The sequence below is a fragment of the Phyllostomus hastatus genome, unplaced genomic scaffold (assembly GCF_019186645.2).
Source record: "Phyllostomus hastatus isolate PE091 unplaced genomic scaffold, TTU_PhHast_1.1 phas_contig_40, whole genome shotgun sequence".
NCBI lineage: Eukaryota > Metazoa > Chordata > Mammalia > Chiroptera > Phyllostomidae > Phyllostomus > Phyllostomus hastatus.
In genome coordinates, this window is record NW_025333872.1 from 99,849,293 (window position 1) to 99,865,236 (window position 15,944).

The 15,944-nt window shown below is 50.4% G+C and overlaps 1 protein-coding gene across 1 annotated transcript; it reads right to left on the reverse strand.

Moving 5' to 3' along the window:
• Positions 1–1,379: 1,379 nt before the first annotated feature.
• On the reverse strand, positions 1,380–15,899 carry DYNLT2 (dynein light chain Tctex-type 2). The gene is made up of 4 exons (XM_045843385.1): positions 15,792–15,899; positions 7,252–7,458; positions 3,352–3,510; positions 1,380–1,490 (listed from the first exon to the last, which is right to left on the reverse strand). Exons 1-4 carry the CDS (start codon positions 15,897–15,899, stop codon positions 1,380–1,382), a joined length of 585 nt encoding a protein of 194 aa, XP_045699341.1.
• Between the last annotated feature and the right edge of the window lie 45 nt (positions 15,900–15,944).

Sequence of the window (15,944 nt, forward strand, 5' to 3'; positions counted from 1 at the left end):
TTTTTTACCAATAAAGTGTTTTTTAATTAAGTACTTTGTTTTGCTTTGACATAATGCTGCTGCACACTTAATGGACTATAGTGTAAATATAACTTGTAGGCCCTGGGAAACCAAACATTCACGTGGCTCGCTTTTCCGCAGTGGTCTGGAGCCAGACCCGCCGCGTCTTCACTGTCTGCCTCTGCAGCCGCGTGCTGCTCATAGACCGGGATGCGCTCCGAGATGCGCTCCGAGATGCGCTCCGAGAAATGTGTCCTTAGGCGATTTTATTGTGCAGACGTCAGCGTGCACGTGCGGGGCCCGCTACACACCTGGGCTACGTGGTGCGGCCTGGCACCTCCGGTCCACACGCCTGCGCGGCACATCACCGTGCTGGATGCTGTGGGCAGCGGTAATGCGCCGCAGCACGTCACGGGGTAACGGGAACTTCTGGCTGCGTTATCATCCCACGGGACCACCTCACAGCACTGTTCTGCAGCGCATGGCTGTTTCAGGAGGAAAATCGCATGGATTGTCACAGGCGGCGTCGCCGCCTCCTCCCCCGAGCCCAGCCCTTGGCTCCTTGCTAGAAGAGCACCAATTTCCGTGTACCCACTGTCTTCGCGCAGCCAGTGTTCAAGGTCAAGGAAGACGGCTCCAGCCCCCCCCCCCGGGGGAGGGGACGACCAGTGCAGTTACAGGGCGTGACCAAACCCTACCGACTCCCACCAAGGCTCCCACAGGTCTGTGCGGAGAGGAGGACAGAAGGAAGCTGGGTCCTTGATCAAATGTGCGGAAACACAAATTTCCACTCTAAAAATAACCGTATCAGGTTTTTTAATCTGGCATCTGAACAGAACCTGACTGACTGACAAATAGAGAGACCACACATCTGTAAGCACTGTGACTGGGGTGTGGGGCATTAGTTAGGGCAGAATTAAATATGTTCACATTTTTCTTTAAAACTTGGTCATTCCTTTCAAAAGAATGCATGTAATGTATTAAAATACCACTCAGAAGACATCTGCCTTTAGGTGTTTTCCAAAACTCATGTGAACATTTACCTAATTTGATACTTTTCAGGGTTGAGTCATAATTTCCTATAGTCAATTATAATTGTCTTGAATCCAAGAATGATCCTTTTCCCGTACTATAATCTACTATAATCATTCGCGTATTCATATGTGAATATACCTTTTTATATTGTGAGGTAGTAGAGTATTAATAACTACCATAACTGGAAGTACGAAGGTAAAAACGCAGCTTTTACTTGTCAAAAGAATACAACTAAGACAGGTTGACTGCAGATAAAGATGGGGCCAGCCACAACCGCGGGGACGCACGCGGCCGTGAACCCCGCGTGTCCGGGACGCGGAGGAGCGGGCCTGGCCTGGGGCGAGTCACTCACAGTAGAGAGCGAACACCAAGGCCAGCGCAACGTAGGTCTCCGTCTCGTGCTTCGCGGCGACCCAGGTGTCCCACGCCACGTCCCAGATCCACTGGCTGGAGACCTGGAGGCATGTTTAAGACTTAACTTTAGATTAAGCATGAGAAGAAGTGACTTTCAAGCCTGCACGAGTTTGGTTTCTTACAGATGCAGCAGCAGGCTGGGAAGCCGCATGTAGCAAGTGCTCTGCCCCGGAGGGACTCAGGAGCAAGGGCTCCGGGCCCAGCTCCTCCTTCACCACAGCCGGCGGCCGCAGCACAGACAGACAGGCGGCCGTCTGTCCGCAGCTGGGGTCTAGCAGCCCAGCGTACAGGGCGCCCTGCTGTGCTGCAGCCCATCCCTAGGAGTTCCTCTTCCCGGCCTTGACGAGTTCCAGCTGAAAAGGTGCCAGGGCCTCGTCCGGGAGTGCAGGAAGGGCACTGACCACACGAGCAGGCCACCAGAGACGAGCCTCACTCCTGCGCTTTGCTGACAGAGCCATCTGCGGTCTGACTACAGCCCACCTTTCCATGCGGCATCTAAAACGGCCACGGACCGTCTCTGGCCTCTCCCATCAGGAGGCTGAGTCTGTTTCCCACTCTGGATATCAGCGGGCGCTGGGACTCGCCTTGAGCGAAAGAGTGTGGCCTTGCGCACATCCCAAGCCAGGCCTTTGAGGCCATCTGCTCGCACCTTCCAGGAACACTGGGAGGAGACCCGGCATGCAGGAGGCCCTCGGTCCCCAGAGGGTGACGGCTCCTGTGTGGGCAGCCCAGGGCTCCACCAGCAGCCAGCACCACCCGTCAGACATGGGGCCGAGGCCACCGGTACGCCCGGGCCCAGCTGAGTGAGTCACCAGGTGGCCGCAAGCACCTCAGTGAGTCCAAAGGAAAAGACAAAGAACTGGTCCGGGCCGAGCTGACCCCCAGAGGACGTGCTCCTGAATCCTGGGGGCAGAGGGGCGGGGGCTCGTAGTGCTGGCAGCAGTACTGCAGACACAGCACCCCACTCTCCACTGCCGGCAGGCACCGTGGCCTCCCTGGGAGACACTCACGCATCCCCGCCCTTGCGTGTGGGCACCCCAGGCTTCCTCTCCGTGGGAGTTCCGCCAGATCCCCGGCACAGCCGGGTTCTCCTCGCCATTCCGTTACCAGGGCTCTTCCCTGTCTCTGCGCAACCCCAGTGAGTCGCTCGGTCACTCGCTCACATCGCCAGCCTGATGTACTCTCCGAAGCACTAATCGCCCTGGAGGAGCCTCCAGTCCCTTAGGTGGGGACTCTCCTCCTGGACACAGTCCGGACAGGCTCCTTCAGAACGCACCCTGCCCGCCTGGTGGCCCTGCGTTCTTAGCTGTAAATAACAGTGATCACCTTGCTGCGTCCTGGGGACTCTGTGCTGGAGACGACGTGAAGGACTTGAATGTAATCGTCCCGCTGGGCCCTCACAACCGCCCTGGCAGGCGGGTTTCGCCACCCCCGTTCTGGGTGGGGCCCCGGCGCAGGCCACAGCGGTGCGTGTCGCCGCCCGGACTCCGGCCAGCTCCACGGGTACACACGCCCGGCTGTCCCACTGCCTGCCTCGCTTCATCTCCCCCAACTGCGAGCTGTGTGGCCCCACCCCCTCGACGGGAGCTGGCTCTGTCGGGGACGCAGGCCCACGCCTAGTCACTGGGTCATTTCTCTGGTGGCGCCTAACACCCTTTCCTGCCTAAAACAAAGTTACGGGTCACTCACTGAATGGCATTAAATTGTCAAAACAGGTACGACTGAGAAGCAGGCTATCTGTACAACTTACTAAACCAGGAATAGGAAGCTGTCATTTCTAGGTTAGTGTTTTTCAAATAATTTACAGTGAAAGCACAGAAACGGGGAGTGCTGACCCCATCACTCCGGGGCCCCACCGGGCCTCGCCACGCTGGGTGTGACGGGGATCGACGGGGTACTTACATTTATTGCCTGGCCGGTCTTTTGAATAAGTAACACCTTGACAATGATTTTATAGCGCTGGTACCCGAATTCTTTGACCGCTGACATCATGCAGTCTGCTAACTCTAGCGACAGACGAGAGAAGACTTTATCGTCATACTTGACGTCTTTAAGGCTGTCCTTTAAAAAAATTTTTAGAAATTAATTTTCTAACCAAATCTTTTCTAAAGATTCAAGTAAAAAACATGGGTCTAGGTAATACATATAGCTTTTTAACCAAATAATATGAAAAGCATGTTATGCTTACCAATTTATTTCAGTAAGAATTTTGAAGAAAACTCATTTTGTTTTTTCAATTATGTTCAGTTACTCTTCATTAAGCTGTAAATTCCCCTTCATTAGATTACTCTTACCAAACAACCGAGGAGACACAAGGAGAATTTTAACAGAACGCCCTGGAAATTCTTAGGTAGAGGAAATAGATCTTTTAAAAACTGACCTGTTCGCTAAAACCCGGATCCGGGGTTTCCCAGAGCGCGGACTCCGACGCCCAAGAGCGGCACTAGGTCCTGCCGGCCTCCCACCGCCCACTGCTGTCCGTCTGCCTCTCTCTAGCGCCTCCCCGTGGCTGCCCGCACGGTGCTTGTTCCCGTGGCCTCCTGCGGCCTACGGGTGGACGCCAAGGAACCCAGGGCTTCTCATCACAGGTGTTGACAGCTGGCATGCAGCCGGGACACAGGTGTGGCCGCGGAGCGCCACACCGACCAGCTGGCGAGCAGACTCACATGCCCCCGAAAAACCGACTTGCACCAGGGACAAATTAACCCCTATTCTGGGCCCTGGGCTGTAACAAACGGGCTCCTAGCTCATTCTACAGGCAGGTGAAACCACAGAGGTGGCCCTTTTCATTGGAGTTCCCTTCCTGAGTGCTTCTGGGTTGAGAGCTGGGTCTGGAAGCACCTGTTTCTCTCCAGCGTTTGGCTATGGCTCTGCCTTTCGGACACTTGGCAACAGCCCCTCTGCTGACTCTGCCTAAAATTGTATCTACCTAAGGGCCCTTTAAACGTTTTTTAGAACATGTTTATTGATTTTAGAGAGGGAAACATCGATGTGACCGAGAAACATCAATTAATTGGTTGCCTCCCATATGCGCCCCATCAGGGGATTGAACCCGCACCCAGGTACATGCCCCAACCAGGAATCGAACCCCGACCTTTGGTGCACGGGGCGATGCTCCCACAGCGCCACACAGGCCAGGGCCCTAAAGGCTCTTTTTAAAATAAATGATGGCACGTCCTATAGGAGGACACCCACAAGCTCTATCAAGATACACTATTTCCCCCTGGCTGGTGTGACTCAGTGGATTGAGCACGGGCTGCGAACCAAAGGGTCGCTAGTTTGATTCCCAGTCAGGGCACATGCCTGGGTTGCGGGCCAGGGCCCCAGTGGGGGCCAATTGAGAGGCCACTACCCATTGATGTTTCCCTCCTTCTCTTTCTCCCTCCCTTCCCCTCTGTCTAAAAGTAAATAACTAAAATCTTTACCCAAAAAAGACACCCTATTTCCGTGTCTGGAACGGCGTTCAGTCTTCCCCGAATGCAAGGGGAAGACCCCTGCCCTCTCTAAGACCCTCGCCATCCACCTGCATGTCCGACAGGCTGCGTGTGGCCCTGTCACGCCACGGGAGTCTCTGAATTGTCACCCGTAAACACAGTGGGAACTCCTGCCACATTCAGTGGGTCTGGACTCAGCCGGGAGGCGGGGCTGCAGGAGAGACACTCCGAAATGCAGCATCTCGCACCACACGGGCCCGCAGTCAGGGTTCAGGTCGGAGAAGAAGGTCATCGGCAAGTGTTTTATTGAATTATTAGGTTGAGTGGAATCTCTTCATTTCCTGAAGCCGGGAGCTGAGACACGCTCCCCGAAGGTGACCCACGACCACCAGCCAGTGTGGAGGTGTGTCTGCGTCTGTGACGGCGAGGGGAAACGGGAGGGTGAGTCTCCTCACCACTCCTCTGCATTAATGAAAGCTCACCCGCTGGAAGAATTAAAGAGGCAGCCCTCGTTTATACAAACTGAACTCAACCCAGGCTCTGTCCCCAGTGGCTGGCTCACCCCCGCTGTCACTGCAGGAGCGAGTCTTGCAGACTGGGGGGGGTCACTTTCCAACAAGGGCCACTTCCACAGTGGAGCCAGCCTGGGTGCAGCGCCAGCAGGGTCTGGGCATCGGAAACTCCAGCTGCCAGGTGTCCCCTCCCGAGAGAGGCCCAAGATGGAAAGGGGGTGCGGAACAGGTGGTCCTCAAGCCGGTTCCTGTGATTGAAAACCCTGTGACTGGGTCCTGCGTCAGGAAAGGTGGTGAAGGGGGTTCTCTCCGTCGGAATGATGCAGCCTTCAGGCACCCAGACTGTAAAGTCGGTGTCGGCATTAACGTTAGGGCTGCAGTGCCAATGTGGTGAAGTGGGATAAGTGGGGGAGCTTCTGATGAGCCTCGGACCGTGTGCCCGAGTTCAAATCACTGTCTGGGATGAACTCTACACCTCAGTCGGTGGGAAGAAGAAAAACCCCGATGGTGGCTGATCAGTGTGCGGGGGCCGGTGGAGGGGGGTGGGTGGCCAGTCTGAAGATGGCTCGGCACAGCCAGGAGCCCACTTTCACACACACACACAAGCACGTTCAGGGTGTCCTTGTGTAACAGGGTGCAGCCAAGATGGGGGCCCCAAATAGGGATTTGAAATGGGGTCCAGAACTCAAGGTGTTCGGGAAATATTAGGATGTCCTCACCCCCACAGGTTTGGTTTGGGGGAAGGGACACAGGGAGCAGGGCCTCTGAGAGCTGTTTTGCATAGCAACAGCTTTGCAGCTAACCTCTGGTGTGGTCATCTAACACATCTATAACCTTCATCTGGTTGCAGAGATATGTTAAATAGCTGTGGCCAAGCTGTGAGCCAGGGGGATGGAAGTAACAGTAACTGGAAGGCAACTCCCCCGAGTTACAGCGCCTGCGTGGGAGCTTGGAGAAGATTGGCTTCCTGACATGGGGCCATGCCTGCCCAAACTCACGATGGCAGCCCAGTGAAGCTGGAAGGATATGGGAGTGCTGGCAAGTGTAGCCAATTGTGGGCGGAGCCGGAAATGGGGCTGCAGAGGAAGATTGGCGCTGGGATTTAAACCCAGATGCAACAGCCCTGGGAGAGAGAACTACGCGGCTTTGCCAGAGCAGGGACCCTCGCAGCTTTAGAAGGGGGAACCACCACCCGGCTTTAGCAGAGATCCCAGCGACACAGCTGATGGTGCCGGGAACCGAGGGAGGCCTACCAGCCGAGACGGATTACTGGGAGGAACCGGGGGCTGCCTGAGCCATGGACTTCTATTTCTTTTCCTGAGATAAGGTACACCAGACTGGGCAAAGGGAGAAGAAAGGACTGTGTGTGTTTGTGGGTGTTTTAAGGGACTTTGGGATTTTGAGGAAGACATTAGGTCACTACTTTAAGTTTGTATAGCATTAAATAAACATTTCCTTTCCTTTTCACAAATCTCTGGCATTGAGAGTTGTCTTTCCTAAGGCGGCGGACATAGTGAACCTGGGGGGCTCCTCTCTGTAACAGTGTATCAGCTTTGCCCCCGCCCCTGTTGTTCTGTAACACTTGGTCACTCATCCCTGCACCCACAGGAGAAACGTGGAACCACAGGGATAAATAATTATGGGTAATTCAGAGCTAAATGAAGCAACACCAGCCTGCCCCACGTGGTGTAGCTCAGGGCACCCATGTGGAGATCACCGGCTGCAAGGCCCTTTCACGTTTCCAGAGACAAGTGCCATGGAAAGACCGATCGGGACGGTGACCCTGCCGTGGGCGGGAGCACAGCCCATCACCCCCTGCAGCTGGGACATTGCTTCGCAGGGATCCACCCGCCTACCATCAGGATCCGCTGGATTTTGGTTTCCACCGAATGGGCCTGGAACTTCCTCGGCGGCTCCATCCGGTACGTGTTGGCAAACTTCAGCCTGGCCAGGGCGCTCTTCCACTCCTTGCCCAGGTCGGCGGCGGACTCGTCCAGCGGGGGCTCCACATACTGCACCTCGTGCAGCGAATCCCGCAGCCTCTCCCTCAGAATCTGCGCGTACTGGGGGAGACAGGGGGCGGGTCGCCTTTCAGCCTGTGGCCTGGACTTTAGACTCAGCACCCCCGGTGGGGCGGCACAGGCCGACACAGCACTTGGGAGCGCACTGTAGCCCGCCTGTGTGACAATGTGGCTGTGAAATCCTAGGTGGGCTGATTCACCCCTTGCTGTCAATTTGGTAAGACCAGAAAAAAAGAGTATCTGGCTAGCTATCACGTATTGTCTGAAAACACAAATACACATGGACACAAACTTGCACACACACATTTAGAATATCTGTAGCAGGTGCCAGCTAACTGGAAGTGACAGTGTCCCCTGGAGAGGGTGTCTGGGTGGCTCGGAGATGCGCGTGTCAGAACACCTTTCCTGTTCTGTGCCCCGAGGTCACAAAATACTCCTTTTCCATCATCTCCTTGTAATTTTAATTATTTCACTTTATCCTTGAAGACATGATACAATCACCGAGGTAACCCTTCCATCAGTATGAAGTTGAAAGGTAAGTGAACCGAGCTGGGGCACACATCATCCCGTGCTTTTTGACCTTCGTGCATTGTGACAGGCAACACACTTTCAGGAAATCCTCATGTAGTGACTGACCCGGTCCAGACAAGTGCTCTGGCCTGAATCACGGCTGTGAGCTCCACCGTGGTGACCAGGCGTCAGCTGTCGCCCTTGCACTCACCCCCGGTCCCGGAAACCCACCCCGAGTGGCCGTGCTAGTGGGAGGGGGCTGAGGGACGACAGGATAGAGCACAGGGTTTCTATCGGCCACGCCTGGAGAGCAGGCTGGGCTCGGCATGTGTGTGGTGGGAGACGAGCCTGAGGAGGCAGGGAGGCGACCAAGGGGACCGATCGTGGGGACTGCGCAGACACTACGGGAAGGAGTTGGGATTTCGTTCCCAGGACAGGGGCAGCCATGGGAAGGGCCGAGCAGGTGAGTGATGTTACAGGTTCCAGCTTTCAAAGGTCAGGCTGGCGGCTGTGTGGTGGGCCCGTTAAAGGGCCATCAGGGCCAGGAGGCGGTAGCTTCACAATGCTTTTTACAAATAATGTTAACTATAAATAACCTCATAACCTTTTAATGGTTTTTCTAGCCAGGAATATGCTTTACTTCTGACTTTATATAAGAATTTTTTATTTCCTAGCAATTTTTTATGTTACACTGCTGTTTTCAATGTGTTATTTTGATGCTCCCTTTCGATTACTTAAAAACATATTTTATGTTTTTAGGAGTAGTTTAATATGGAACTACTATTGCGCCAGATGTTAAAATTTTATTCATTTTAATGTTTACTACCTCTTGATTTTTCTAAAAATAGTTCCACATATTGGGTTGGCCAGAGTCCATTATATTTTTTCTGTAAAATAAAACACACATTTTTCATTTTCACCAGCAACTTTATTGACTTGGATATTTTGAGTGTGTTGCCTGCGGGCAGAGGCCAGGGTGCTGCCGCACACCTCCCACTGCATAAGATGGCCCCACAGCAAAGGGTTATTTGGCCAAAATGTCAGCAGGACCAAGAAACTCTGCAAACCACTTTTGACATGTTCCATCAGTCACAGCGCCTTCCCCATATACTGCACAGATCTTCCTTTCTGCATTTCAGTTGCATTATTACCTTTCTTAATAAAGCATAATATGCTGAAAGTGTTGCATATCTTTTTTCCTCTTCAATATTAAAATGGCTGCACAAAAACTTACCAATTTTTGATGTTTTTCTTAAATGCACTTTATATTTAGTGTGTTTCTTGCAGCTGTCACAATACAACCTAACAAAATTGTTTCAAGTTAAGGACAACTAAGCATTTTACTTGAACAATTAAAAAACAAAACAAAAACAAACAAAAGACAACTAAGGGGAACTAGTGCCATCATCACCGCATGGAAAAAAAACAAAAGAACTATTTGGCCAGCCCAAGATCTGTCTTCCATTTCCTTCATCAATGTCACAGTTTTCAGTGTATGTATGGGTCTTTCATCTTCTCGGTTCAAGTTATTCTTAGATATTTATCCTTTTTTGATGCAATTGTAAATGGAATTAATTCCTTTTTCTTCAAATGCATTCCTAGAGTATAGAAACACACCAGATTTTAGCATACTGGTTTTGGATTTGCTGGTTTTGTTAGGTATAAGTTTTTCAGTGGAGTCTTTAGGGTTTTCTCTGTATAGCATGTCATATGCAAATAGTGGCAGTTTTACTGCTTCCTTCCCAATTCGGATACCGCTTCTCTCTTTTTCTTGCCTAGCTGCTCTGTGCAGGGCTTCCAGGACTACTGAGTTGGCCGACGGGTCCATTATTTTTCTGTGCACTGGCTTCTAGCTGTGCTTGTTAGTGCACGCTGCCTCTTTGCAGCAAGGCCGTCCTGCTGAGCTCTGGGCCCTGGTCTGCGTCCCAACCTTTGCTCACGAGGGCACGAGGCAGACAGAGTTAGGGCACACTCTAACACTCGTTTAACCTCGTTACGTCATTAAGGACCCTGTCTCCACACACGCTCACACCGTGAGGTGCGGGGTCAAGTCACCACACAACAACCAGGGGCACCCAATTCCACCCAATGGGTCTTTCAAGTAATTTGTGCATTTCAAACAAGTGGATGGACACATGATCCTGTTATTTCTAGTACTTTCTTCCGATCTCTTACATGTTTACTGGGTCTGTAGTGATTTCCCCGTCACTCTTGGTATTGTCTTTACTTTTGCCTGATTAGCCCGGCTTGAGCAAGGGCTGACAAACTTTTCCTATTCTTTAGTATTCTAGGGATTGTGGGCTAAATATGGTCTCTGTCCATTCTCCTCCCCCTGCCCTCGTCTCTTCCTCCTTCATCACCCTCCATCCTTTTAAAATAACCCTATAAAAATGCCTGTACCATTCTTAGCGCAGGGCTGTACCAAAACAGGCTGTGAGCTAGATCTGACCCACCAATTAGGTTTGCCAACCTCTGGGCTTGAAGTTTATCAACTTTATTCTTTCCAAAATACCATTGGTTTCATTTTCTCTGTTTTTGTTCACTATTAATTTCCATTTGTTTTTATTACCTCCTTCCTTTTGCTTACTTTTAGTTTGATTTTTTTTCCCACTAATTCCAGCTGGCAGTTGAAATACTGGTTTAAAATCCTTCTAATAGAGGTATTTAGAATAATGAATTTTCTCATGTATTGCTTTAGCTACATCCTACAATTTTTTCAAACTTTTTAAATTTTCATCAGTTTAGGGTATTTTTTTTTCTTTTACCCATGGGTTATATAAAAGGATATCATTGACTTTTCAGATGATTTATGATTTTCCATGTTTTTGTGATTTCTAACTTATTCCATTGTGACTAGAGAATGTGATTTACATTATCTGAATCCACTTGGAATTTGTCTTATGTGCCAAGACATGTTGTATCTTAGTAACGTTTCATGTGTGCTTCCAAAGAACACTCATGCCACTGCGGTTGCACCAAGTGTTCTACAGAAGTGCCACAGTTGTACTTGGGCTATAGTGCTTCTTTTATATCCTTAGTAGTTTTTTTGTTTGTTCTATTAATTACTGAGACGTGTGTTAAAATTTACAACAGTAATCATGGATGTCTGTGCAAGAAATACACTTTTGCTTTCTGTATTTCAAAGCTCTAAGCTTAGGTACATAAACATTTAGGATTATGTCCTTCTGATGAACTGCCCTGATAGAATATATAATGACCCATTTATCTGTCATAATTTTATTTAAAAATGTACCTTCTCTGGTATTAATATAGGCACCCCAGCCTTCTTTTAGTTAGTGTTCACACGGTATACCTTTCTCCATCCTCTTCATTCCTTAACCTATTTGTGCCTGTATATTTAGTGTGTTTCTTGCAGACAGTTTATAGTTTCACCTTGCTTTTATAACCAATCCAACAATCTCTGAATCTTAATTTGGCTGTTTATATTTAACGAGGTTAACATTTCTAGAAATCCATATTTGTTTCCTATCTGTCCCATCTCTTTTTGTTCCCTGTACTTTTTATGCTTTCTTTTGAATTAAGTATTTTTTAATAATTCCATCCGTCACTTGTTAAACCACCAGCTGTATGCTTTCCCTGTGTGGTTTGGGGCTTGCAGTGCGTCTCCAGCTCACCCCAGTCCCCCTTCAGGTCCTTGCTCAGCTGTGGACTTCCTTCCTCTCCGCCCACCTCTCTGGCTCACGTTGTTTAAAACCAACAGTGCCATCACTCTTGATGTACTCAATCAATTATCTTTAATAAATTTAAAAATAAGAAAAATCGATACTTTTATCAACACTCACAACTCCTAGTGCTTTCTATTCCTTTCCAAATTTATATCTTATATATTCCTTATGTTGAAAGGACTTCCTTTAACATTTCTGACAATGTAGGTCTGTTGATGAATTCTTTTAGCTTTCATGTCTGAAAAACAGTACTTTGTCTTTATTTTTGGAAGATATTTTCACTAGGTATGGAATTCTGGTTGGTATTTTTAAAAGACTTTATTTATTTTCAGAGAGAGGAAGAGCAGAAGAAAGAAAAGTTGATGTAGGAGAGAAACATGGATCGGCTGCCTCTCATACACGGGGACCACACCCGACAGCCAGGCCTGTGCCCCGTCTGGGAACCGGCCACCTCTCACTGTGCAGGACAAAGCCCACGCCTCGGAGCCACGTGGGGCAGGGCTGGGCTGGTGGTGTCTTCACCTTTAAATGTCCTTTACAGCATCTCCAGGAATGTAAAGATAACTCAATGTCTTCTGCCTTGCAATTTTTCTGATGAGAAGCCTTGCCATTTCATCTGTGCTCATCTGTACTTTAAATGTTTTCTATTTGCTTTTATACTTTTGAATCACTGGTTTGAGCAGAATTTTGTTTCTTTTGCTAGAACTTCAATGAGCCTCTTGAATTTGTGGGGTTACAATTTTCACCAAATTTGGCAATTGTGCATCATTAATTCTTCAAGCATTTTTTGTCTTTCCTCTCTCATCTCTTCACTTGGGGACTCAAAATACAGGAATAAAATTTGTCCTGCAATTTTCCCATATCTCATTGATACATCCTACTTTTTCCAGGTTTTATCACTGCTGTCTCTAAATTCCCTAATCCTCAGTGGTGTGGAATCTGCTGATTGTTGTTGTACATGCCCTGACACCCAATTCCTCATCTGCAGCAGTGTGATTTGGACTTGACATGCTCAACTTTTTCTCTAGACTTGAACATACGGGTGTCACAATGTTTTATAACTATGTAGGTGCTCTAATTTAATAAAACTTATGTAATGCAACAACTGTTTTATAATAACTACTTTGGTGTCCTTCAACAGTAATTATATCTTTTATCTTTTCTGCGTGCACTTACTGATTGTGTCTTGTCCTCATTTTGGATTGTATTTTCCTATTTTGTGGTAGGTCTGCTAATGTTTAGTTGTGACACCAAGCACTGAATTTTACCTTAATTGCTGCACATTTTGGTACTCCTCTAAGTATTCCTGAGCCTTTGTTTGGAATGTAGTAACTTGGAAACAGTTTCATCCTCTGGAGGCTTGCTTCTCAGTGTGACAGGCCAGACCAGAAGAATCTACGTTCTGGCTGCTTTCACCCCCACTGCTTAGAGTGCCAGACAACGTACCTGGCACTCTAACCAGTGCCCTCCAATGGCATGGTTTTCCACTCTTGCTGGTGGAAACACAAGTTAGTCTGGGTGCCACAAAGGTTTTCTTTTTCTGCCCCTCTGGGTAGTCTCCTGTCCCGAGGCCCCGTGCTGGGGACCCAAGGAGAGCCCTCCGCAGGCACTGGGAGTTCAGCTGTCCTCTGACCCTGTGCTCTGCTGAGTCGTACCTCCTGCCCTGCCCTGGCTCACCTTCCCTGCTTCTCCTCCCTCAGAGAGCTCTGGCCTGTCTTGCCTTACAGCCAACCCATAGTAGCAGCTGCTTCCTACATTTTGCATTATTTCCAGTAGCTTCTCATAGGAGTTAGTTTTTCCATGCTGGCTGCTAGAAGTAGTTCATCAGAAATAAATCTGTTTCGATCATCTGCCAAACTGCTTTATGTTTTTGGCTGAGGAAGGGGCATTATTAGCTACCTAAACCACTTAAAAACAAAGCCGTTAACATTTTCATGGAGAGAATGCTTCTCCCTTGGGTAATCACCACCTTCCCCCCACAATGTACTTCAGGGACACGGCCACACTGTGTGAGTGACAGCAGCTCCCAAATGCAGACTCCCCTGGGGACAGGGCATGCAGGTGTGGTGTGCAGGTGACACCTGAAGAGATCCTACCATGCTAGAAACTCACATCTCTACCATTTCTTCCTCACGTCCTCCTCAAGCACATCTTACCCCTTTGTTAAGGAAGAATCTTCGTAATCACTTCTAAAAGTTAGAGTAGGCTTTAAACATGATCACCGTTTAACTAAAACCACCTGGCTTGTTTAACCTATTGTATGGCATTTGCCTACATTGAACATGATTATAATCCCAGCACAAACGTGAGCGTGGCCATGCCGTCAATGCCTTTCTAACAGCTCCTTGCTAGTCTGTAAGATTTTCAAATGTATGTACACGATGGAGACTAATTAAGCTTCCAATTTTTGGTAATCCAAGGGTTTAGAATCTTTGGTTGCGAGCTGATTTCTCGTTAAGCAAAAATTTGGTGAAGTGGAAGGGTGTCCACAGAACGGAGGAGGAGGCTCAAGGGCCAGGCAGCACACGGGGCACTCCAGTCTGTCCCCCTCGTCCCGAATCACTCTCCGTCCTCTCCTTGACCTTCAGGAACACTGCACCCACTGAACGTGTTTCCGACTCATCTTCACAACATTAGAGCAAGTGACTGACAGCCCCACCAGAACTCCATGCGGGGGGGAATCAGTTAACTCTACAAGTAAAAACCGAGGTACTGCTATGAGAGGGGGGAGTAAGGATGCAGGGCACACAATATCAAAACAGTTTTACGTGGATTAAATTGTGGGTCCTAATTTTTCCTGTGCTTGGCACAGGGGAACCGTCAGCGGCCAGCAAGTTAGAACCGAGGCATGGGTGCGTTCGGTGAGCAGTCGCGGACTTAGTCTCCCCCTAATTACGGGCTCCTTCCAACTTCTTACCCCTGGAAGCTGGGCTTTAAAGACAGCTATGAATAATCACACCCGCATCTCACAACCCAGAACTGCCTTGGTCCACGTCCCCTCGGTCCCAGATTTCGGCCTAAACACGCCATGCAGCTGGGCACCTCCTCCTCTGGAACTGGGACCCACTCCCTTCTCAAGGTCCTTGCCGCCATCCGGCGTGAAGTTCAGACAGGGAACCTCTGCTGCCTCGACACTCAGGCACTGCCATTACCCGCGGGCCGCCCGTCTGGCAACGCAGCAGTCTGGGGGGCGTGAACGCTAAGGCACTCGACGACTGGCCAAGGTCTGCGGCCTCGCTCTGCTGGGGTCCCTAGCCGTGCAGACGTGGTCTACGTCTCCTCCCCTAGCTCGTCCTCTCCTCTCGTCTGACCTGTTTCAGCGCCTTCAAAAGCAGCACTCTAGCCCTGGCTGGCGTAGCTCAGTGGATAGAGCGCGGGCTGCGAACCAAAGCGTCGCAGGTTCGATTCCCAGTCAGGGTACATGGAAGGGTTGCAGGCCACGGCCCCCAGCAACCGCACATTGATGTTTCTCTCTCTCTCTCTCTCCCCCTCCCCTCCCTTTCCCTCTCTAAAAATGAATAAATAAAATCTTCTTTAAAAATTAAAAAAAAAGCAGCGCTCTGCGCGCTCTCCCCGCTTCCTGTCACTTGCGCGTCCTCTACGGGAGTTTCGGGGAGAAACCGCTGCAGACGAGAGAACAGAGCAGTTCCTCGTCTCAGCTTTATCCTTGGATCCTCTTTGTACCCTTGGGAAAATTACTTCTCTGTTAAAGTGTCAATGAAAAATAAAGTCTGGATTACCACACGGGTTTTCAAACTACGGCCACAGAGAAGTCCTGGCGTTACACCGCCCGGTGAACCCGAAGGGCACTTTCCCTCCGTTTCAGACAATAACCCTAACGGACGCCTTCTTCAACCACCGAGTCTACCGCTGTCTTTAAACTGAGGGCATCTCCTCGCTCTGCTCGGTAAGTCGGCGGTTTCCTCTACGCCTGTGGCCGGTGCAAGGTGTCCGGGCGGGGGCGCCCTCTCCGGTGACCGGGAAACGTGCCTTCCGGGGAGGCTGGGGAGACCCGAAAGGCCCGGAGAGGCTCTGGATAGGTTCCGCGGGACCGCTCGGTCTAGGTACGGAACCGCGGCCCCGCCAGCCACGGCCGCGCCGCTCCAGCGCGGGCGTCCGCTCCCCACCGGGGACGCCTGCCTCCCGGCTGGGCAGCCCGCCGTCCGTCCGCGCACTCACAGACTCCTTCTCGAACATGCTAGGCCGCCTGTCTCTCCGAGGCGTCGCCGCGGACTGCGGAGCGGACTGGTGCGAGGAAACCCTCCCCGCTCGGCCCCGCTTCTCCATCCCGCCCTCGTCGGCGACACGCCCAGCAGCTCGTCTCCACCGCCC

Excerpts from the sequence above, each read along its gene's own strand:
- DYNLT2 (XM_045843385.1), bottom strand. The coding sequence starts at position 15,899 with ATGGAGAAGCGGGGCCGAGCGGGGAGGGTTTCCTCGCACCAGTCCGCT. Across the intron at positions 7,459-15,791 it reads GCATGTTCGAGAAGGAGTCT|TACGCGCAGATTCTGAGGGA; the intron begins GTGAGTGCGCGG and ends TGTCTCCCCCAG. Across the intron at positions 1,491-3,351 it reads AGACCGGCCAGGCAATAAAT|GTCTCCAGCCAGTGGATCTG; the intron begins GTAAGTACCCCG and ends ACATGCCTCCAG.